Raw genomic sequence first — 17,195 nt, 5'->3', positions numbered from 1 at the left:
CAACTCCATCTCTTCAACTTCAATGGTAGAGATTTCTTAACATTGTAAGTCAGGGACCTCATTGTCCAAAAGCATGGACTCTGGCAGATCTAGGCGTCCATTATAGAAACAGAGTTTTTCCATTCACTGACCCCAGTGCAATAATGATACAATGACTAGTATAGTTAATTCATGGAGAGACATAACAATAGGAAGTACAATATATATTCTTTGAACTCTGAACTATGTCTAAAAAGCCAACAGCTAGCAGCTATCTAAGTCTTACTTATTTCCATGTGTTTAGGACTCGGAATAAGAAATAAAGGCTACACATGAAGCAGCTAGCAATTTATCAACGCAAGGGGAGAAGTAGAAGAACAAATAACTAGAGTTTGTCATCAGCAACTCTAATTTGTGAAACTGCGAGTTAAGAGTATCAATGAATCTAAACATGTAATGGCAGCAAGTTGTAAGAAACAGATGAACGATCTTCATGAAGATGTGAATATTCCTTTCACAATTAATGTCTCTCAGGAAAACGTATCAAAGCAGAGGTTACAAACAGGTAAAAATGCCATTTTATCTAGTATACCTGCTTACTAAGACATGCTTATGAGATACACGTAACTAGCATTGAAAATCGAATTTGCTACTCTTGTCAGGGCACTATGACAAGACACCTCCATCACTGAACAGTTCTTGTTATAGCAAGTTTTTGGCCAACAAGATCCCTCAGCTCAATCTCACCAGGAAACCTGTTTTCTGACAGCTTGGAGAAAACCTACAATGTCCAAAAATAGACCAAAATGATAAAAACATGCAAAAATAGATGTTTGGATATAGCAACATCACTATAAGTTGTCCAAACAAGTAACCACATATTATGGGAATTTTTCCACCTAAAGTCTGCAGTAGTCTATCAAAGAATCATAACCAAAAGTCATTTGCTCAGTCAAAAAGCCAGAATAAGGAAAAAAGATAGGATTTTACCAGTTCACCATTGAAATATACTTCGAAAGCACCAGAACTCTGGAGGAACGATTGGATGAAATTTCCAAAGAGCCAGGTGCTTGCAATACTTCCAAACTTGTTTGCACGTAAAGAGTAGTACCAAGGAGGTGGAACTGCAAATCCTAACCGTGGAAAAATGTGTTCACCTGCCGTTATTAATCCAATGATTCCAAATTGAACAACTGGAACAACTTTGCTCAATAAGCGCTTTGGAAATGAGGGAGGATAGTTTGCCAAAACGATATTAATCCCTGGATATTGTGATTCCAGCATGTTTTTCATAGTCATAGCAGTTCCTCTGCCCAAAAAGAAAAAAGGAAACCCAAAATTTTCATGTGAATATGAATAGTAAGAACCAAATATACACATAATTAACCTATAAGAAGATAAGCCAATACTGCTTTTCTCATTTTTGGTTAAGAAACCTAAAAAAAGAAGAGCTTTTATGCATTATGTGATACTACTGCAGAGAGGGGTGAAGAGAGCCCATATCATAAATGTGAAAATGATCTCTCAAAAATCAAAGGTACTGAAAAACAAAAGGAACTAAGCAAAAATGGAAAAACTACTCATGTTGATAGTGGATCTATCAGGATCCGGACTTTGTGTACTGATTCATAGCCGTAATTGATAACAATACTAAAGAGAGAGTATATCGAACAGAACTAGATCTAGCGTAATACTTGAGCAAAGTTAGAAAACGTCTCAGCACGACCAACACATTCCCAGTAGCAGACATGCTGACATGTCCACTCAACAATAAATCCTAATGGAACACTCCAAATAACTTAAGCCCTAAGTAAGGAAAACCTCTCAACCGTCTAATGTCTTATATTCTATCTTCCATTCTCTCATTTTATTTCTCTTTACTTTTCTCTCTATTCTCTATATTCAAGGAATACCTTTAGGGAATGATGTTGACAAAACCCCTCCCAGACCATTTCTGACCTTCTCTATCTTACAGGAACGCCAGCTTGGACTATCAAGCACCATCGTAACAGATTTGGAATGATGGTTTAGTTCTTCTATTCCTCATTGCTAGTCCAGTCACCAATTATCAGAAATGAACTTACATAATGGTGTATTATTATCTAAAATTGAGAAAACATGTATATACCTCCATTAAAACTCAATTGACAAAGAATCCAATGCAACAAACAAATTGCATAAAAAAAATTAAGCAGTGATTAAATCAGTAAATGCAAAACCCCAATTCAATACCTCACCTATAAAACCAAAAGGAATTAAATACCTGTAAGAACAAGAAGCGCAGAAGTCAATATTAACAGTGTTTCCAATGCCAGTAAGGCCTCCTGCTCCTCCAATAACGTCTGATGATTTCTGCAATTTAAAAAAAAATAGTAGATACACTGTCTCTTTAATGAGAAATCAAACAAATTAAAACAAGAAATTGGAAAGCAAACCTGAGTTGGAAATTGAAGGGGTTGGGACTGGGGCTGGGGTTGTTGGAGAAGATGATTGTGATTGGATTGGATTTTATGAACATGTTGAGTGGGTTTTGGAGGTGGCGGTGATACTGTGAATAGATTTAAAATGTCTGAAAATAATAGAAAGATTGGTAACCCTAATAGCAGTAATTGAGATCGATCCATTGAAATTTTAAGCACACTTCCAGGCACAACGCTTCTACGAGACACAAAGAAGAAGACGATGATGAATCGTTTGATAAGTCGAGGGTCTTCTCTTTAGAGAAAGAATAAAGGAAAAGATAAAATAAAATTTCTTTAATTTATTATTTTGAGATGGGATATTGTCACCCAAAGTCTTAAACGTTATATATTTTTATAATTAAGTTCTAAAACTTCTTTATTTTACAATCTAGTCCTACACTTTTTCCAAAAACATTTTCGTCCTTCCATTCTAAATTTCCCACTGAATCTATATATATAGTATATTAATTTTTAATTTTAATATGTGTATTTAATTTTTGACATATAAAATTTTTATTTAGATATGTGTATTATTTATTTTAATATATATATTTATTTTTGACACATGAGATTTAAGTTTGTGATTCTATAATTTTTTCTATTAATTTATTAATAATAAATTATATTTCTATAATTTTTATTAATTTATTAATTAATAAATTATATTTTTAATTAATAATGACTATAATTCTAAAAAGAATAAGATATTAATTAGATTTTAATATTATATTAACTAATAAATAGTTTTCTAATAAGATAATGATACTAATTTTATCATAAGAAATAACATATTAATTATATTTTAATATTATATTAACTAATAAATTAGTTTTCTAATTGGATAATAATTTTAATTTTAACAAATAATATCTAAAATTATATTTTTAATGTTATAATCAATAATAAATTAATTTTTATTATATAATAAATTTTTAATTTAAAAAATAGTAATATCAATTATATTGATAGTATTAATTCATATAGTACTAGAATTAATTAAAAAGTGTTTTTAGAATATTTTTATATTATTGTATTAATAAAATTAAAAAATAAAAAAGACATTTAAAAATAATTATTTTATTATTTTTTAAAATATTATTAATTAATATTAATATTAAATATTTATTAAAATGTATCTATCAACTTGATTTTGTAATAGAAATAATAATAACGGTCATGTAACTCACGGATAAACTACTAATAATATATTATTTCTTAAATTCAATAAAAATATATAAATATTTATTTTAAACTGGATAAGGTTAAAAGAACCAAAAATGTATCCTGAATATTTTTAAAATAGAATAAACTAATTTTAATAATATTTTAAATTGTTGATAATTCTGATATTGTAAATTAATTAGTATACAATGTAGATTTGTTCAATATAAATTGAAATGATATTCAAACATAGTAAAGTGACAACTAAACCACACTCAATTATGTTGGAAAAGATTTATAGATGAATAACAAACAAAATACAAATTAGGCAAATTAATACCATTAAATTTATGTCACGACCCCACCCGAGGGTCCGTGACCGGCACTAGGGAATGGGTAGGTGTAAGGCCACCGAATCCCGTAATAAGCCTGAAACTCACAACTCAAACAAATCTCATCTCAAATTAATATTATTAAAGCCACAAATTACAGTAACATTAAATTTTACACAATTAAATCGGTCTGCCAAAAGAACTAGGCGAGACCTGAAACTCAGAAAATTTATAACTGATACATCTACTATTACTACTGCGGAGAATCTAAAATTTTTACAATTTGACATACCAAATCAAACACCACCCAATGATGAAGAAGTCAGGTTACTGAGTAAGAGTCGAGGGAAGATTAATAGTCACGAATCTGAAAAACAGTAAATGGAGACTGTTAGTCTCGAGAGTGAGCTAAAATCATATATCTAAAACAGTTTCAAACATCTCAATATCACATTCATTTAATTTTAAAATAATTAATAAATCACGCAAACCATACGTGTCATGTTAAAACATATGTATCATGCCATGCTTAAACAAAAATTATTCCACACGCAACGGGTTAGAGTACTTCAGTAGAACCCTAATCCCAACTTAACATCTCGATCAATTTCAAAACTCAAGTCTCGACCAAGCTCAACTCTAATATCTCAACTCTCTCATTCCAACAGGACTGGCGCCCAGAGAGCAAAACTCGATCAGGAACCTTACCTCCAGCCTGGTCACTTATATCTCAACTCTCTCATTCCAATAGGACTGGTGCCCAGAGAGCAAAGCTCGATCAGGGACCTTACCTCCAGTCTGGTCACTTAAATTTCTAAATAAACCGACGCCCAGAGAGCAAAGCTCGATCAGGGACCTTTACTCCGGCAACCACACTCAACTAAGCCCAGAAAGCGATGCTCGACCAGGGCAAGTCCTAATCTTTCTTTCTTAAATTTTTTACCTCTTTACCCTTTCCCCATCTCTCTCATATTTATATTGGAACACTCATCTAACTCCTATGTTCTACTGTCGTCCCATCCTGAGTCATCATGCAATATTAAAATTGATGATAAAGGAAAAACATATTTAAATAGTAATTAAAAGCATCATGTAAATAATAATAATAATTAAATAAAAAATTGAAATTGCAAATGAATAATCACAGTAGCAAATCAAATTTTATGCATGACACGTGCATAAGCGATATATGACTTTAACTTACAGGTTTGGCGACCTCCTAACTCTGCTCCGGTGCCTCGGTTGGAGCGAGCCGAACAAACGGACTATCTAGTCACTGAAACAATCGATCATTAATCCTAGGTCTAGACTCCTAGGACTGACTGTCTAAAAATCTCGACTCGGGAGAATTCTACCGAAAATTCGGCAGAACCTCCCATACAACACAAATATTACCTCCCCGTAAAAACAGGTCCAGGACCTGCCAAAAAAATACTTCAAATATTCAACAATTCAAACAACGGAAGTCGGGTCCCCAAACTTCACTATTTCCCGACTCCGCCACGCAGCACAAAATACGAGGCAGACAATCTGACAGATAATTATTTTTGACTCACAAATATTAAATACTCAACACAAAACAATAAGCACAATTTTAAATTAAAGGATTTCCAAGATCAACGGGCCAGAGAAAATTACCGAGACGCTCGGTCGACTCGCCTCCGGCCGCTGGAGTCCAATCTACGATCCGAATACACCATCGGACTCACAATGACACGCTGACGACGATCCCCACTTCTGATTTTTCGATCTGACACCCGATCGTCCAGAGAGATTTACGGACGATTTCGGCCATCGATTTGCAATCGGAGCCCGATCGCCACGAAACCGGTGCCATTGCGAAGCTTGAGCTGATGAGAGTCGGGATACATCCTCTGATCGTCCATCCTCCGCCGGAGATCGCCGGAAAAGTCGAAAAACACAGCTGCCACCATTTTGTCGGAACTCCCTCCTCCGGCCACTAAAACTGACGCCGCCACCGCCAAAAGGAAGCTCTCTCCAAGGGGAGCCGATCGCCACCGAGATCGGCCGCAAAGGCCGGAAGCAATGGACGACACTCTAAGCCGCTTCCGCCCCCACGCCGCTGTCATTGCGCTCGATCAAGGCTCCTCGCCCGGCTCGGCCTCCAACACCGCAGCTTCTTCTTTCCTCTTCCCGACGTCTCCCTCTCTCTCCCCGATTTTTCATTTCTCTCTCCCCGATCCTTCTTTCCTTTCTTTCAATATCGACATTTGACCCCTGAACTTTTCTTTATTACAATTTGGTCACTCAACTTTCTTAATTACTTACAATTTCATCCAGCAGAACTCCAGTTTAACGCATAAACTTTCCTTTAGCCTTTCAATTAAACCCCTAACTAATTATTTGCGGACGAAATAGAATTATTGAAAATACACAATTACATATATATCCCTGACCGACATATTTATTTATAAAATTACCAAACTCACAAATTTCTATTAGAACCCCATAAAAATAAAATTATACTTTTAATCCTCATCCAAAAATAAATTTCCAATATATAATTTTATTTATACAAATTACATATACATTGGAAAAATTAGAATAACCAAAACTATAATTTACCCTCCAAATAATTTACTTAATTAATTTCTTAAAGATCCAATAAATTGGGTATAAAAAAAATAACTCATTTAATTGTCTAATATTAAAATTCAAAATTTACATTTAAATCATTCCAATTAAACCAAATAAAAATAAAATAAAATTAATTTAAATAAATACTCATTGTTAAATATATAAAAAATTTGGATATTACAATTTAGGTTAATTTGGTCAAAGGTTAGCCAACATTAGTAAAGGGGAGGGCTCAATCGTATAACTATTTATTTAAATTATGATAATAACTTTTATAATAATAAATTATATATGACATATATTATAAAATACAATTGAGAAATGTTATTAGATTACTAGTTTCTGCATGTCAAATAATAATAAAATAACTCTCAAACATATTAAATGAAAATAATCTTATTTAATTTTACTTCATAAATAATATAAATTTCATATCATTTCCATCCAAATTTCTCAATCTTAAGAGATTATTCTAAGATATTTATTGGAATGAGAAAAATACACAACTAAACTCTCAAGAAAAAAAAGACAAAATGACAATAGCATGGTATGGTGGGGGCTATTTGATTAATTAGAGCTAATAAACCAAAATTACATAATAATTACAGTCACCATAAGGATATGTTTGGATCAAGATTAAAACATAGAATTAATAGTTATATAATTAAGAGTGTAATAATTAAATATATAACTATTAAATTGTACCCCTATTGAATAACATTTATAAAATGAGAAATAATGATTAATGTATTACTAATTAATATAAATAAATATTTAATACGTATAAATAAAATAAGTTTCAAAAATATTTATTAATAAATTAGAAATTGATTTTTTTAAATATATATTTAATTTTTCAATATCATTTTAATTATTTTATTAATTCAGTATGTCCTATTAATGGAGTGGGTCCAAAATTCTTTAACAAAGAAAAAGGATAGTTTTATGGACCTTCCAATTACAGAAAAGAATAATAATAAACAGATTAAAGAATGTTCCTATGAAACACATGGCTATTATGATACATACGTGTTCTAATTTTACCCAATCTTAATCTTGACAGACAAATGAACCTGACAAAACACAGTGCCTTTACCACCAATTACAAACATATTATTCCATTCCCGAACAGGTCAAAGCCCTAGCCAGCGGCGGTAAAAAATTTTCACACGTACCAAGCACAGTATAAGTCTTCGCCACCAACACAGCAGCACATCGCCACCTTGTACTTGCTATATTTAAGGCCTATTCAACGACAAACAACTCAGGCTTATGGATAGGCAAAGCAAATAATACTTTATGCAAAGGAAAGAAATACTAAAAAAATACAAACTTGAGGTTGTTGTTGAAACAACAGAAGGATTTGATATTTTCATGTCTTTTAGTGTTATTTCATTTATTTCTTATTGATCTGCCCAGATTCTATTTTCACTTACTTATTGTCCCTCTCTCTCTCTTTTCTTTTTAAGGTTGAGATTTTGAGAGAGATAGAGTAGCAAAGGGAACTCGTTCTGTATAAATAAAGAAATTCGTTATCTGGGTTTTCAATGGCGAGTTGGGTTATATCAGAATGTGGCTTAAAGCCTCTTTCTCAACCTCAAAAATTTTCCAGAACCAGAACTGGTGTTGTCTCTAACAGCAATTTTTCAAAGCCTAGGTTTTTACACATAAGCAAGAGTACTAATGCTGCTACAGATCTAAAAAAGCTTCCTTTTGTTAGTTTTTCTAGAGAGAAAACTTGGGGTGCTAAAGTGAGTGCTCCATATAGAAGTGCATCAATAGAAGATGAGGAAGAAAAGAATGGCAGTATTGGAATTGAAAAAGAAGAAGCTGAATTTGACCCGGGTGCACCACCTCCATTCAAATTGTCTGATATTAGAGCTGCTATACCAAAGCATTGCTGGATTAAGAATTCATGGAGGTCAATGAGTTATGTTGTTAGGGATGTTGCTGTTGTTTTTGGTTTAGCTGCTGCTGCTGCTTATCTCAATAATTGGGTTGTTTGGCCTTTGTATTGGGCTGCTCAAGGAACCATGTTTTGGGCTTTGTTTGTTCTTGGCCATGATTGGTAATCACTCTCTCTTCTATTTACAGATCTCTGAATTCTGTTTTTCTTCTTTCTCAATTGGAATGATAATCTGTTTCTCTTGGTGATTGGATTTGATTATGCAGTGGGCATGGAAGCTTTTCAAATAATAATAAGTTAAATAGTGTTGTTGGACATCTTCTTCATTCTTCAATTCTTGTACCTTATCATGGATGGTAATATACGTTAGTTTCTTGTCTCAATGTAATTCTGTTGTAATTGTAACTTGGTAGTAGTAATTCATATTGTCATTGATTCACAGGAGAATCAGTCACAGGACTCACCATCAAAACCATGGACATGTTGAGAATGATGAATCATGGCATCCGGTAGGTGATATAATCTATTTATGTATTGTCTATTCTTTTCCTATCGGGCTTGTTTTTGCATTTTTTTCAGGTTGCCTTGAAGTTTTAATTAGTTCCTGTTTATGTCTTGTAGTTGTCTGAGAAAATCTTTAGGAATTTGGATGGCATTACCAGGACACTGCGTTTCAGTCTACCTTTCCCAATGCTTGCATATCCTTTCTATCTTGTAAGTGTATGCTATCTTGTTTATGCAAAATTTTTCCAGTGTGATGATGAAAGTTTGGTCGATGAATAGTTCTTCAAATACGTTTCAGTGGAGCAGAAGCCCTGGAAAAACTGGCTCTCACTTCCATCCGGACAGTGACCTGTTTGTGAAGAATGAGAGGAAGGATGTGATTACTTCCACCGTATGCTGGACAGCCATGGTTGCTTTGCTTGTGGGTTTATCTTTTGTAATGGGTCCTATACAGTTGCTTAAGCTCTATGGAATTCCATACTGGGTAAATTTGAGTTTTCTTTCCCCTGTCATGGAAATTGAGTATGCATTGCATTTGTTCTGTTCCTCCAACTGGAAAAGTTTTAACTTGACTTTGCTTTGATATCAGGTTTTTGTTATGTGGCTGGACTCTGTGACATACATGCATCACCATGGTCATGAAGATAAACTTCCTTGGTACCGTGGAAAAGTAAGCATTACTAATTGTGAATGACATTTGTGATCAATGTTGAAAATTGGTTCAACAAGTCTTTTCTAAATACACCACCACAAAGAAAAAAATGCTATCAATCAGTGGCAGCCTTGTCTTGTTTGTCCTGAAGTTTATGTTTTTCCCTCGAATTGGACAGGAATGGAGTTATCTGAGAGGAGGGCTTACGACACTTGATCGTGACTATGGCTGGATTAATAACATCCATCATGATATAGGGACCCATGTCATTCACCACCTCTTCCCCCAAATCCCACATTATCACTTAATTGAGGCAGTGAGTATTTCTTTATTTCTATGAAACAAATTTCTATATGCAATTGTGGAAAGCGTTCTCCTTAAGAGCTCCTTTTCTTCATTTTGCTATTCCTTTTCTTTTCTAATTATTTTGTTCTTTAACCTTGTACCTAGACTGAAGCAGCCAAACCCGTGCTCGGAAAGTACTACCGGGAGCCAAAGAAATCAGGACTTTTACCTTTTCACCTAATTGAAGATTTAATAAGAAGCTTGAAGAAAGACCACTACGTTAGCGACACTGGGGATGTTTTGTACTATCAAACTGATCCTCAACTTAGTGGCACTTCATCAGAGTAAAACTCATATGTCCTTCCTGAACTGTGTTGAAAACAGGGCTTTCTGGTTCTCCATAGAATGTCTCTTTGCTTAACTTCAACAAGTCGTCCGGGATGTGTTTCGGTAGCATGATCAGGCGCACTTGGTATAAATTATTTTCCAACGTACTCGTCCTGGGAAAATAATTTTCTTATAGATGTCTGTTAGAGATCATTGTTGGTAGGGAATTTATGCCTCCATAAGATCATTGAGGCTGTCTTTTTAGTCAAGGCAGGGATATATATATAATATGTAGGATAGTGTGCATAGTAATGCTGTAATTCTTGAAGAGGAAGTCCTAATTTCTTCAGCAAATTACATTATATATTGGTCAATTGATTCATAATTGAAAAGAACTAAATTGATTCATACTGAGTATCTGTCCCTCTATTTCTTTCTTCTAGTTATTGGAGTGGAAAAAGAAAAGAGGAAGTTGATATTGATAACAGAGATACTGGAGGCAATTAGTTTGTTTCTTTCCCTCTCCATATTCTGTGATAGAGAAGGGCATGAAGACTATGCCAGCCGCACCTTCTTTACCTTTGAGGAGTGGTAGGCCCTGACAAAAGTAATAGTCAATTAATCAAACTTTTCATATATGATCTTTTAGTTGGATCATTTTCTTGTCAAAAAAAAAAAAAAAAAGTTGAAAAACATTTCAACTCTATAATGACTAATCAAATCCCATCAACTATCAAAATCATTATTTATTTTTTTTCCTTGTATTGAAAATGACATTACAGTGCAAATATTATGTATTTTAGATTTAATAACATTGATGAATTTCTTTTTGCATACGATGTTCTTTTGATAATTATAATTTCTTAAAATAAATTAAATGGCGTCTAGCAATAAAAATTGATTTTTGAGATAAAAGAAATTCCAAGTGCAACGAAATTTAAAGAAGAAAATAAAATCACAGGTGTTCTATTTCTAAGTTGTGTGTATTTGTATTATTAGAAAAATAAAATTTATCTAAATCTAGTATATACATAATAGTAAATAAGAGACTGATTTATATGTTTTATATTTTAATATTAGATTTTATTATTTAAAATTAATAAATACATATCAATTATTATTTTAGTTTAATGTATAGGCAGTGACCAACAAGAAATAAGCATAAGAGGGTCAAAGTTCACAACAAAACAAAATATAACCATATAGATAAAAAAGAATGACTTATAAATTCAAAAAAATTAATATTACTTTCGCCCGGCCTGAACATTTCCTTTTTTTTCTTTCTTATATGTAAATTGAGGTTTGCGTACTTTCATCGAGCAGGCGGTCGGGAGCTGTTCACTATACCCACTAGAAAGTACTATTGATCATCATCAATCTCTAAGCCACGCTTACACATACGCAACCCCACAGCCAACAAAGCCACTCCTGGGCTACAAATGCCGTTCTGGGTCTTTAATATGTATAAAACTTGCTTAGCAGACGAAAATCGAAACTCAGAATAGAATTTCATAACTTTACCATTTCTAATGGATACAGGAGACAGACCAGAGTCTAATCTCGAAAACCCAAGTGAAGAAGGAAGGAGAATACTGTTAAAGAAGGAGTATAAAGAATTTAGAATGCCATGAGAGATATGAAGAAAAGATAAGAGTTTTTATTTCTCACAACTCGTATTTTACAACCTTTTACTCGACAACCTGACTAAAAGAGAGGAGAGCTCTTCCTTATATAGAAGAAGAGGAACTCTCTAGAAATACATCCCAACTATCAGAGATTGCCATCTGGCAATCTTATCTTACATGACTCTCAACCCTTATCTCTATATCATACATGTGAAGGAATATATTCCCCCTTACAAGACTCCAAAACATTATGACATATATGTCCAAATGACTTTAATAATGGAGATCCTAATAATGACATATAATGCTAAAATATATAAGGCCAAACGACTCTTAATGATGGAGACCTTAATATAGAATCTTGTTGTTGGGAGTGCATCATGACATCACTTATTTTGTCTGTTTGTGGACCCACACTCTGAGTAGTTATCATCAGAATCATCCGAGTCACTATCTTTATAGCTCTCGGGTTGGACAAGGCCTAGAAGGCCTTAATGGTGTCATTTGGGCCAAAAGTCACGTGAGGTACGGTAAAGAGACTTTTCTAGTTGTGACCATGGTTCCTGAAAAGTTGGATTCATTGCCATTGAAGATGTAGTTGTTGACTAATTTGTGTTGAAGAAGTAGAAGTGAGCAGTACCGTCTTTGATCTGAGGATCGCCTTTGCATGTTGATGACTGGAATCACCTCATTGGCTGTTTGATTTAGCTCATTCCCTTTGTGAAGTAAAGCATGTTTATTGACAAAGGGCATCTCTTCAAAACGTCCAGGGAGAGTTCTCCATTCTGTAATGACTGTTGAAACAGTGTCATTCGAATTGTGTCGTTGATGGAGAAAGAGGATGGTATGATAGGTCAAAGCCTTATCATGATCTGCCATGTGGAGAAGACTTGCTTGGTGAACCAACCTTCTGAGTCGATATTGCCATGCCTGTTGATTGTCAAATAGTAGGAAAAATTGCCAGGCTGGATGTGACTCATTTTCTTCTTTGTGTAAGAACCATAAGGTTTGCAACAATGGTAGTTCTACAGGAAGATGATACAGACATGTGAGGTACCAGAGATACCAAAACTGTTCAGAAGTTGAAGGAAACGTTTCTGTAATGGTGGGGAAAAGTTTCCAAGGAAATGAGGCAGAAAAGTCTTCTGGATTTGGTACAATAGTCTGATAGAAGGCTAAGATACGTCTATAGACCCAAAGCTCAAATTCTTGAATAGACATACCTTCAGGTTGATTTGGGTGCAAAGTCCTGGGACTGAATTGTGCCATAAAGATAAAGAAAGAAGGACTAGGAGGGTCCATAAAAGATTTGGATAATCGGGATAAGAAGTTAGGGATAAGATTTTTATCACCTTGAATGTGTTGTACTTCAAAATCATATAGAGAGAACCATTCTTTCAGGCGGAGCAGTTGTTTGTCAGGGATTTGTCGTCCCTTGAATTCCAGAATGCGAGGGAAATTAGAATTGTCCATTCTAATTAAAAAATGTCTTGAGGCAACGAAGAATTCGCATTTTTGAATTGCATATTTTACTGCCAGAATTTCTTTGATGTTTGAATGATAATGAAGTTCACTGTCTTTGAATTGTCCCGATACATGCTTGCATAGTGACTCCTTATTGTTATGTCTCTCGAGAAGAATAGCGCCCCAAGCATAGTCACTTGCATCAGTCTGAAGGATCAGCTGTGCGTCATCAGCAGGAATTGTGAGGGCTGGAGTCTTCTGGGCCAGCTGTTTTAACATCTTAACAGCTTCAGTATGGGCTTGAGTCCATGGGCCCGCATCTTTCTTCAACTGTGCAGTCAGGGCTTTTGTATGGGCCGCGGCCTTTGGAATAAAGTCTCGAATGTAGTTAATGATCCCCAAAAACTGTTGAATCTGTTTCTTGGATAGATTTTCATTGGGGAAATGCCACAATTCTTGGGCTAAGTATGAGCCTGCTTCATACTGCCCATTTTTTAGCTTAAGCCCGAGAAAGTCAACTTCAGTCTGTCCAATGTAAGACTTTCTTTCTGAAAGCATTATCCCGTAGGAATGGACTAAACTGTGGAATCTTCTGAGAAGATCATCATGCTCTTTAGCTGACTTTGAGAAAAGCAGGATATCATCTATATAAATGATGCAAGTATCCAGGATTGATTCGAAAATTCGGACCATCGCCTTCTGGAAGATGGAAGGAGCTGTTTTAAGCCCAAAAGGCATAACAGTCCACTAGTACTGAGCATCTGGGATGCAAAAGGCGGTCTTATATCTTTCTTTAGGGTGAATGCCCAATTGCCAAAATCCTGACTTTAGATCGAACTTAGAGAAATAGGTTGCTCCTTGAAGACGAATCAATAGAGAAGAGATTTTAGGAATTGGAAATTTTTCATCTGAAAGAAAATGATTCAGAGGCTTGTAATCAATTACGAGCCTTTTCTTTCCTCTCAATTTCTCTGATCTCTTTTCTACATAGAATGCTTGGCATGTCCAAGGAGACTGTGTAGGTTCTATCAAGCCTTGCTGGAGAAGTTCTTGGCATTCCTGTCTTGCTAAAGCCAAATCAGATGGAGACATTCCAAGATGGCTGGCTTTAGTGGGGTTGACATCTTCATTTAATTTGAAGGGGAGAGTGATGAAGAAGTCTGAGTTCTTGTACAGTGGATAAAGGTGATAGAAGTTTCTATGAGAATCAGCACAACATGGTATGAACAACTCTTTTAAGTGAGCAAAGTCCAGTGGGACCTCTGCAATGGAGAACTGGTTGGGATTCTGAGTATAAGGGAGAAATTCCCGCTTATACTTAAGCCCTGTTGGCAGGATTTGTAGTCTTTCAGCCGCATGATAAGTATCAAACCCAACTAGAAGATCTCTTCCAAATAGATAGGAACCAATGACGTGGATCCATACAATACAGTCAAGGAAGAACTGTATTCCAATCTTTTGTTTAGAGACCATTGTGGTCTGAAAACTTTTGCCATCTGCCGCTGTGAAGTGATAAATCTTTTTCCTCCATGCTGAACTAGGCAGAGCATCAGGATTTAACATTGTACAATGAGATCCTGTATCCATCAAAGCAGTAACAGAAATAGGTTTTTCATATTTGCCAGGTAAGACATGGATGGATACCAATGGTGTAGGATGAATAGGTTGTCTTTGATGTGACTTAGGTGAAGATGGATTTTCCATACTTTCTGGAGAAGTAGGAATGAATAATGATGTAGAAGAAGAAGAGTTGATTTGAACTGGTGTAGGTATTTTTCTTGGAGAAGGTATTTCAGGGAAACAGTAAGATATATCTGCAAGGATATAATCAGATGAAGGTAGAGGTGACAGCCATTGTAAATCCTCAAAAATTGATGGAAGATCTGGAAGGTCTGGTGGTTCTTGTTTTACTTGAAGAGCAGGACCAATAGTAAAAATAGATGTTTCTTCGTCTGAAGAATTTTCATCATCTATGCTGGTGTCTGAGTACGGAATGGCAAATAGAGTCTAAGAAGACGCCATTTCTTCTTCTGAGAAAAGAGACTCAAGATCATGATCAGATAAGTCATCTGGACATGAAGCCTTTAGTTGATGGAGAAGAGCAACAGTCTTCTTAGGCTTATTGGGGCATCTTTTTGCATAGTGCCCTGATTGACCACATATATAGCATCTATCTGATTTACGCTCCTTTGTATTTTTTCTTCTGAACTAGCGTAACTTTCTTCCTTTTTTCTGTTTGTACTGAGGAGGTTTCTTTGAATAAGATGAAAAATGTTTCTTCTTCTTTGGCTTGTACGTACAGTGCTTATCCTTGCATTTAACTTGCAAATAATCCTGATTGCATAGATTTTTCAACAGTGCTTCTCCTTTTGCAATCTTCTTGAATAATTTTTGCTGCTCACACATTTTATCAAGGGTAGCCATGGTAAACTGCCAAATTTCTCCAAGAGAGATATGAGTGATGTCTCTATGTATTTCTGTCATCATTCTCTGAATTTCTGGTTGCATTTTTTCAGGCAGAGAACTGACGAATGTGTACTTAAGATCATCACTGTTAGGACCAGCAAGTTCATAGTAAAGTTTTGACATATGAACATAATGAACTTCAAGGTCTTTTCTTTTCATAGAACAACACTTTCTGTCAAAGTATTCTTGTTTCCGTTGCCTGAAAATCAAATTGTAATCTCCCAGAAGTTGTTGATAAATCTAGGCTAGAGCTTGAGCAACAGTACCAGTTTGAACAAATTGGAGCTGTTGATATTCAGACAAGTGAGAGAACCATTCCCTTAATGTGCCAGTGAATCTTGACATGAATTCAGTCAAGACAGCTTGGAGATTGGCCTGAGAGTTTATCATTTGCAAATCAAGCCAAGCATTGAATTCCAAGATCTTGTTTTGCCATTGTGATGGAGGCACAGTATCCAAAGAGAACCAGGGACCAGAACCTGGTTTTGGCGGGAGAGAATATTCTGGAGCAAGAGATTCTAATTCTTCAGTTTCTTCTGTGATTTCTGGCTCTTGCTGTATATTCATCAATACATGAGGACCTTGTGTCTGAGATTCAGCTGTAGATACAGAGGTACCAGTCTCTTGATCAGAAGAATAAGAACTAGAGCGTCGTAGCTCAAACTGAGATAGGTCTGAATCAGAAACATACGACTCTGATGAGGAAGGAGTCAACTCTGTCGAGGCAGAGTTTGTATGCTGTATTGCCAACTGTGGTTTGGCAGGTCCTTTATCCTTTGAGGTTTGAGAAGAAAAGGATGGATTTTTAGAGGATGTGGAAGATGTCCTTTTTGCAGGTTTAGACGCCAGTTTGGGTGCCCGAGGCACCAAAATCTGAGACTGTGGCATATTGCTTGACAAGCATAACCTTTGACATGAAAGGATGAGGTGTAGCAATAGGAAAGTTGAGCGGAGAAGAGACAGGTTGTTGATTGGGATACAGATCTCTTTCAATTTCTCTGATCTGTTCCTTCAGCCTCAGGATTTCTCTGTCCTTCTGTAAGAGCAAAGGCGATGTAGGCTGAGTTACCAGAATTTGTTCCATCTCTTGTTCAAGCTTAGATAACCTGAATGAAAGCTTTGTATGCATTTGTGAAGCTTCTTGTCTGAAAGAAGTGACATGAGTTTCAATGGAGCTTGTCCTTTCATAGACCTCAGAGAGTCTGTTGTTAATCTTCTTTAGATATCGATTCTGAGCAACGGCATTGTTAGTCTGCCAGTTTAAAACTTCTTCTGCAGCTGAGAGAGGGGCCAAGCTGCCTGCAGATTGTATTGTATCTTTCACAATAAAAGGTCGTGTAGGAGCTTTGGACTGCTCATTTTCTTTTCTTTCCAGAGGAGGGAACTCCTCAGGATTAACCATAAAGCAAGGTACTGCAACTGGCTCTGGAATCT

The 17,195-nt window shown here is 35.3% G+C and overlaps 2 protein-coding genes across 3 annotated transcripts; one reads left to right on the top strand and one right to left on the bottom strand.

Annotated features, from left to right (window-relative positions):
* Window positions 1-446: 446 nt before the first annotated feature.
* On the bottom strand, window positions 447-2,717 carry LOC8286342 (selT-like protein). The gene is made up of 4 exons (XM_002532069.4): window positions 2,415-2,717; window positions 2,243-2,331; window positions 970-1,288; window positions 447-760 (listed from the first exon to the last, which is right to left on the bottom strand). The coding sequence occupies exons 1-4, from the start codon at window positions 2,601-2,603 to the stop codon at window positions 665-667; spliced, it is 693 nt and encodes a 230-aa protein (XP_002532115.1). The 5' UTR covers window positions 2,604-2,717; the 3' UTR covers window positions 447-664.
* A 5,037-nt stretch (window positions 2,718-7,754) lies between these two features.
* LOC8286343 (omega-3 fatty acid desaturase, chloroplastic) lies at window positions 7,755-10,614 on the top strand. 2 transcript variants are annotated; one of them, XM_048370089.1, is made up of 9 exons: window positions 7,852-7,870; window positions 8,002-8,600; window positions 8,705-8,794; window positions 8,881-8,947; window positions 9,060-9,152; window positions 9,241-9,426; window positions 9,532-9,612; window positions 9,773-9,910; window positions 10,045-10,614. In XM_048370089.1, the coding sequence occupies exons 2-9, from the start codon at window positions 8,080-8,082 to the stop codon at window positions 10,225-10,227; spliced, it is 1,359 nt and encodes a 452-aa protein (XP_048226046.1). In that variant the 5' UTR covers window positions 7,852-7,870; window positions 8,002-8,079; the 3' UTR covers window positions 10,228-10,614. The 2 variants fall into 2 exon arrangements, with proteins under 2 accessions (XP_002532116.1, XP_048226046.1); XM_002532070.4 differs by having other exon boundaries at window positions 7,755-8,600.
* Window positions 10,615-17,195: the final 6,581 nt, after the last annotated feature.

The sequence above is a fragment of the Ricinus communis genome, chromosome 10 (genome assembly GCF_019578655.1).
Source record: "Ricinus communis isolate WT05 ecotype wild-type chromosome 10, ASM1957865v1, whole genome shotgun sequence".
NCBI lineage: Eukaryota > Viridiplantae > Streptophyta > Magnoliopsida > Malpighiales > Euphorbiaceae > Ricinus > Ricinus communis.
The sequence above is the reverse complement of the archived record's forward strand: the minus strand, read 5'-3'. Positions and strand labels throughout refer to the sequence as shown.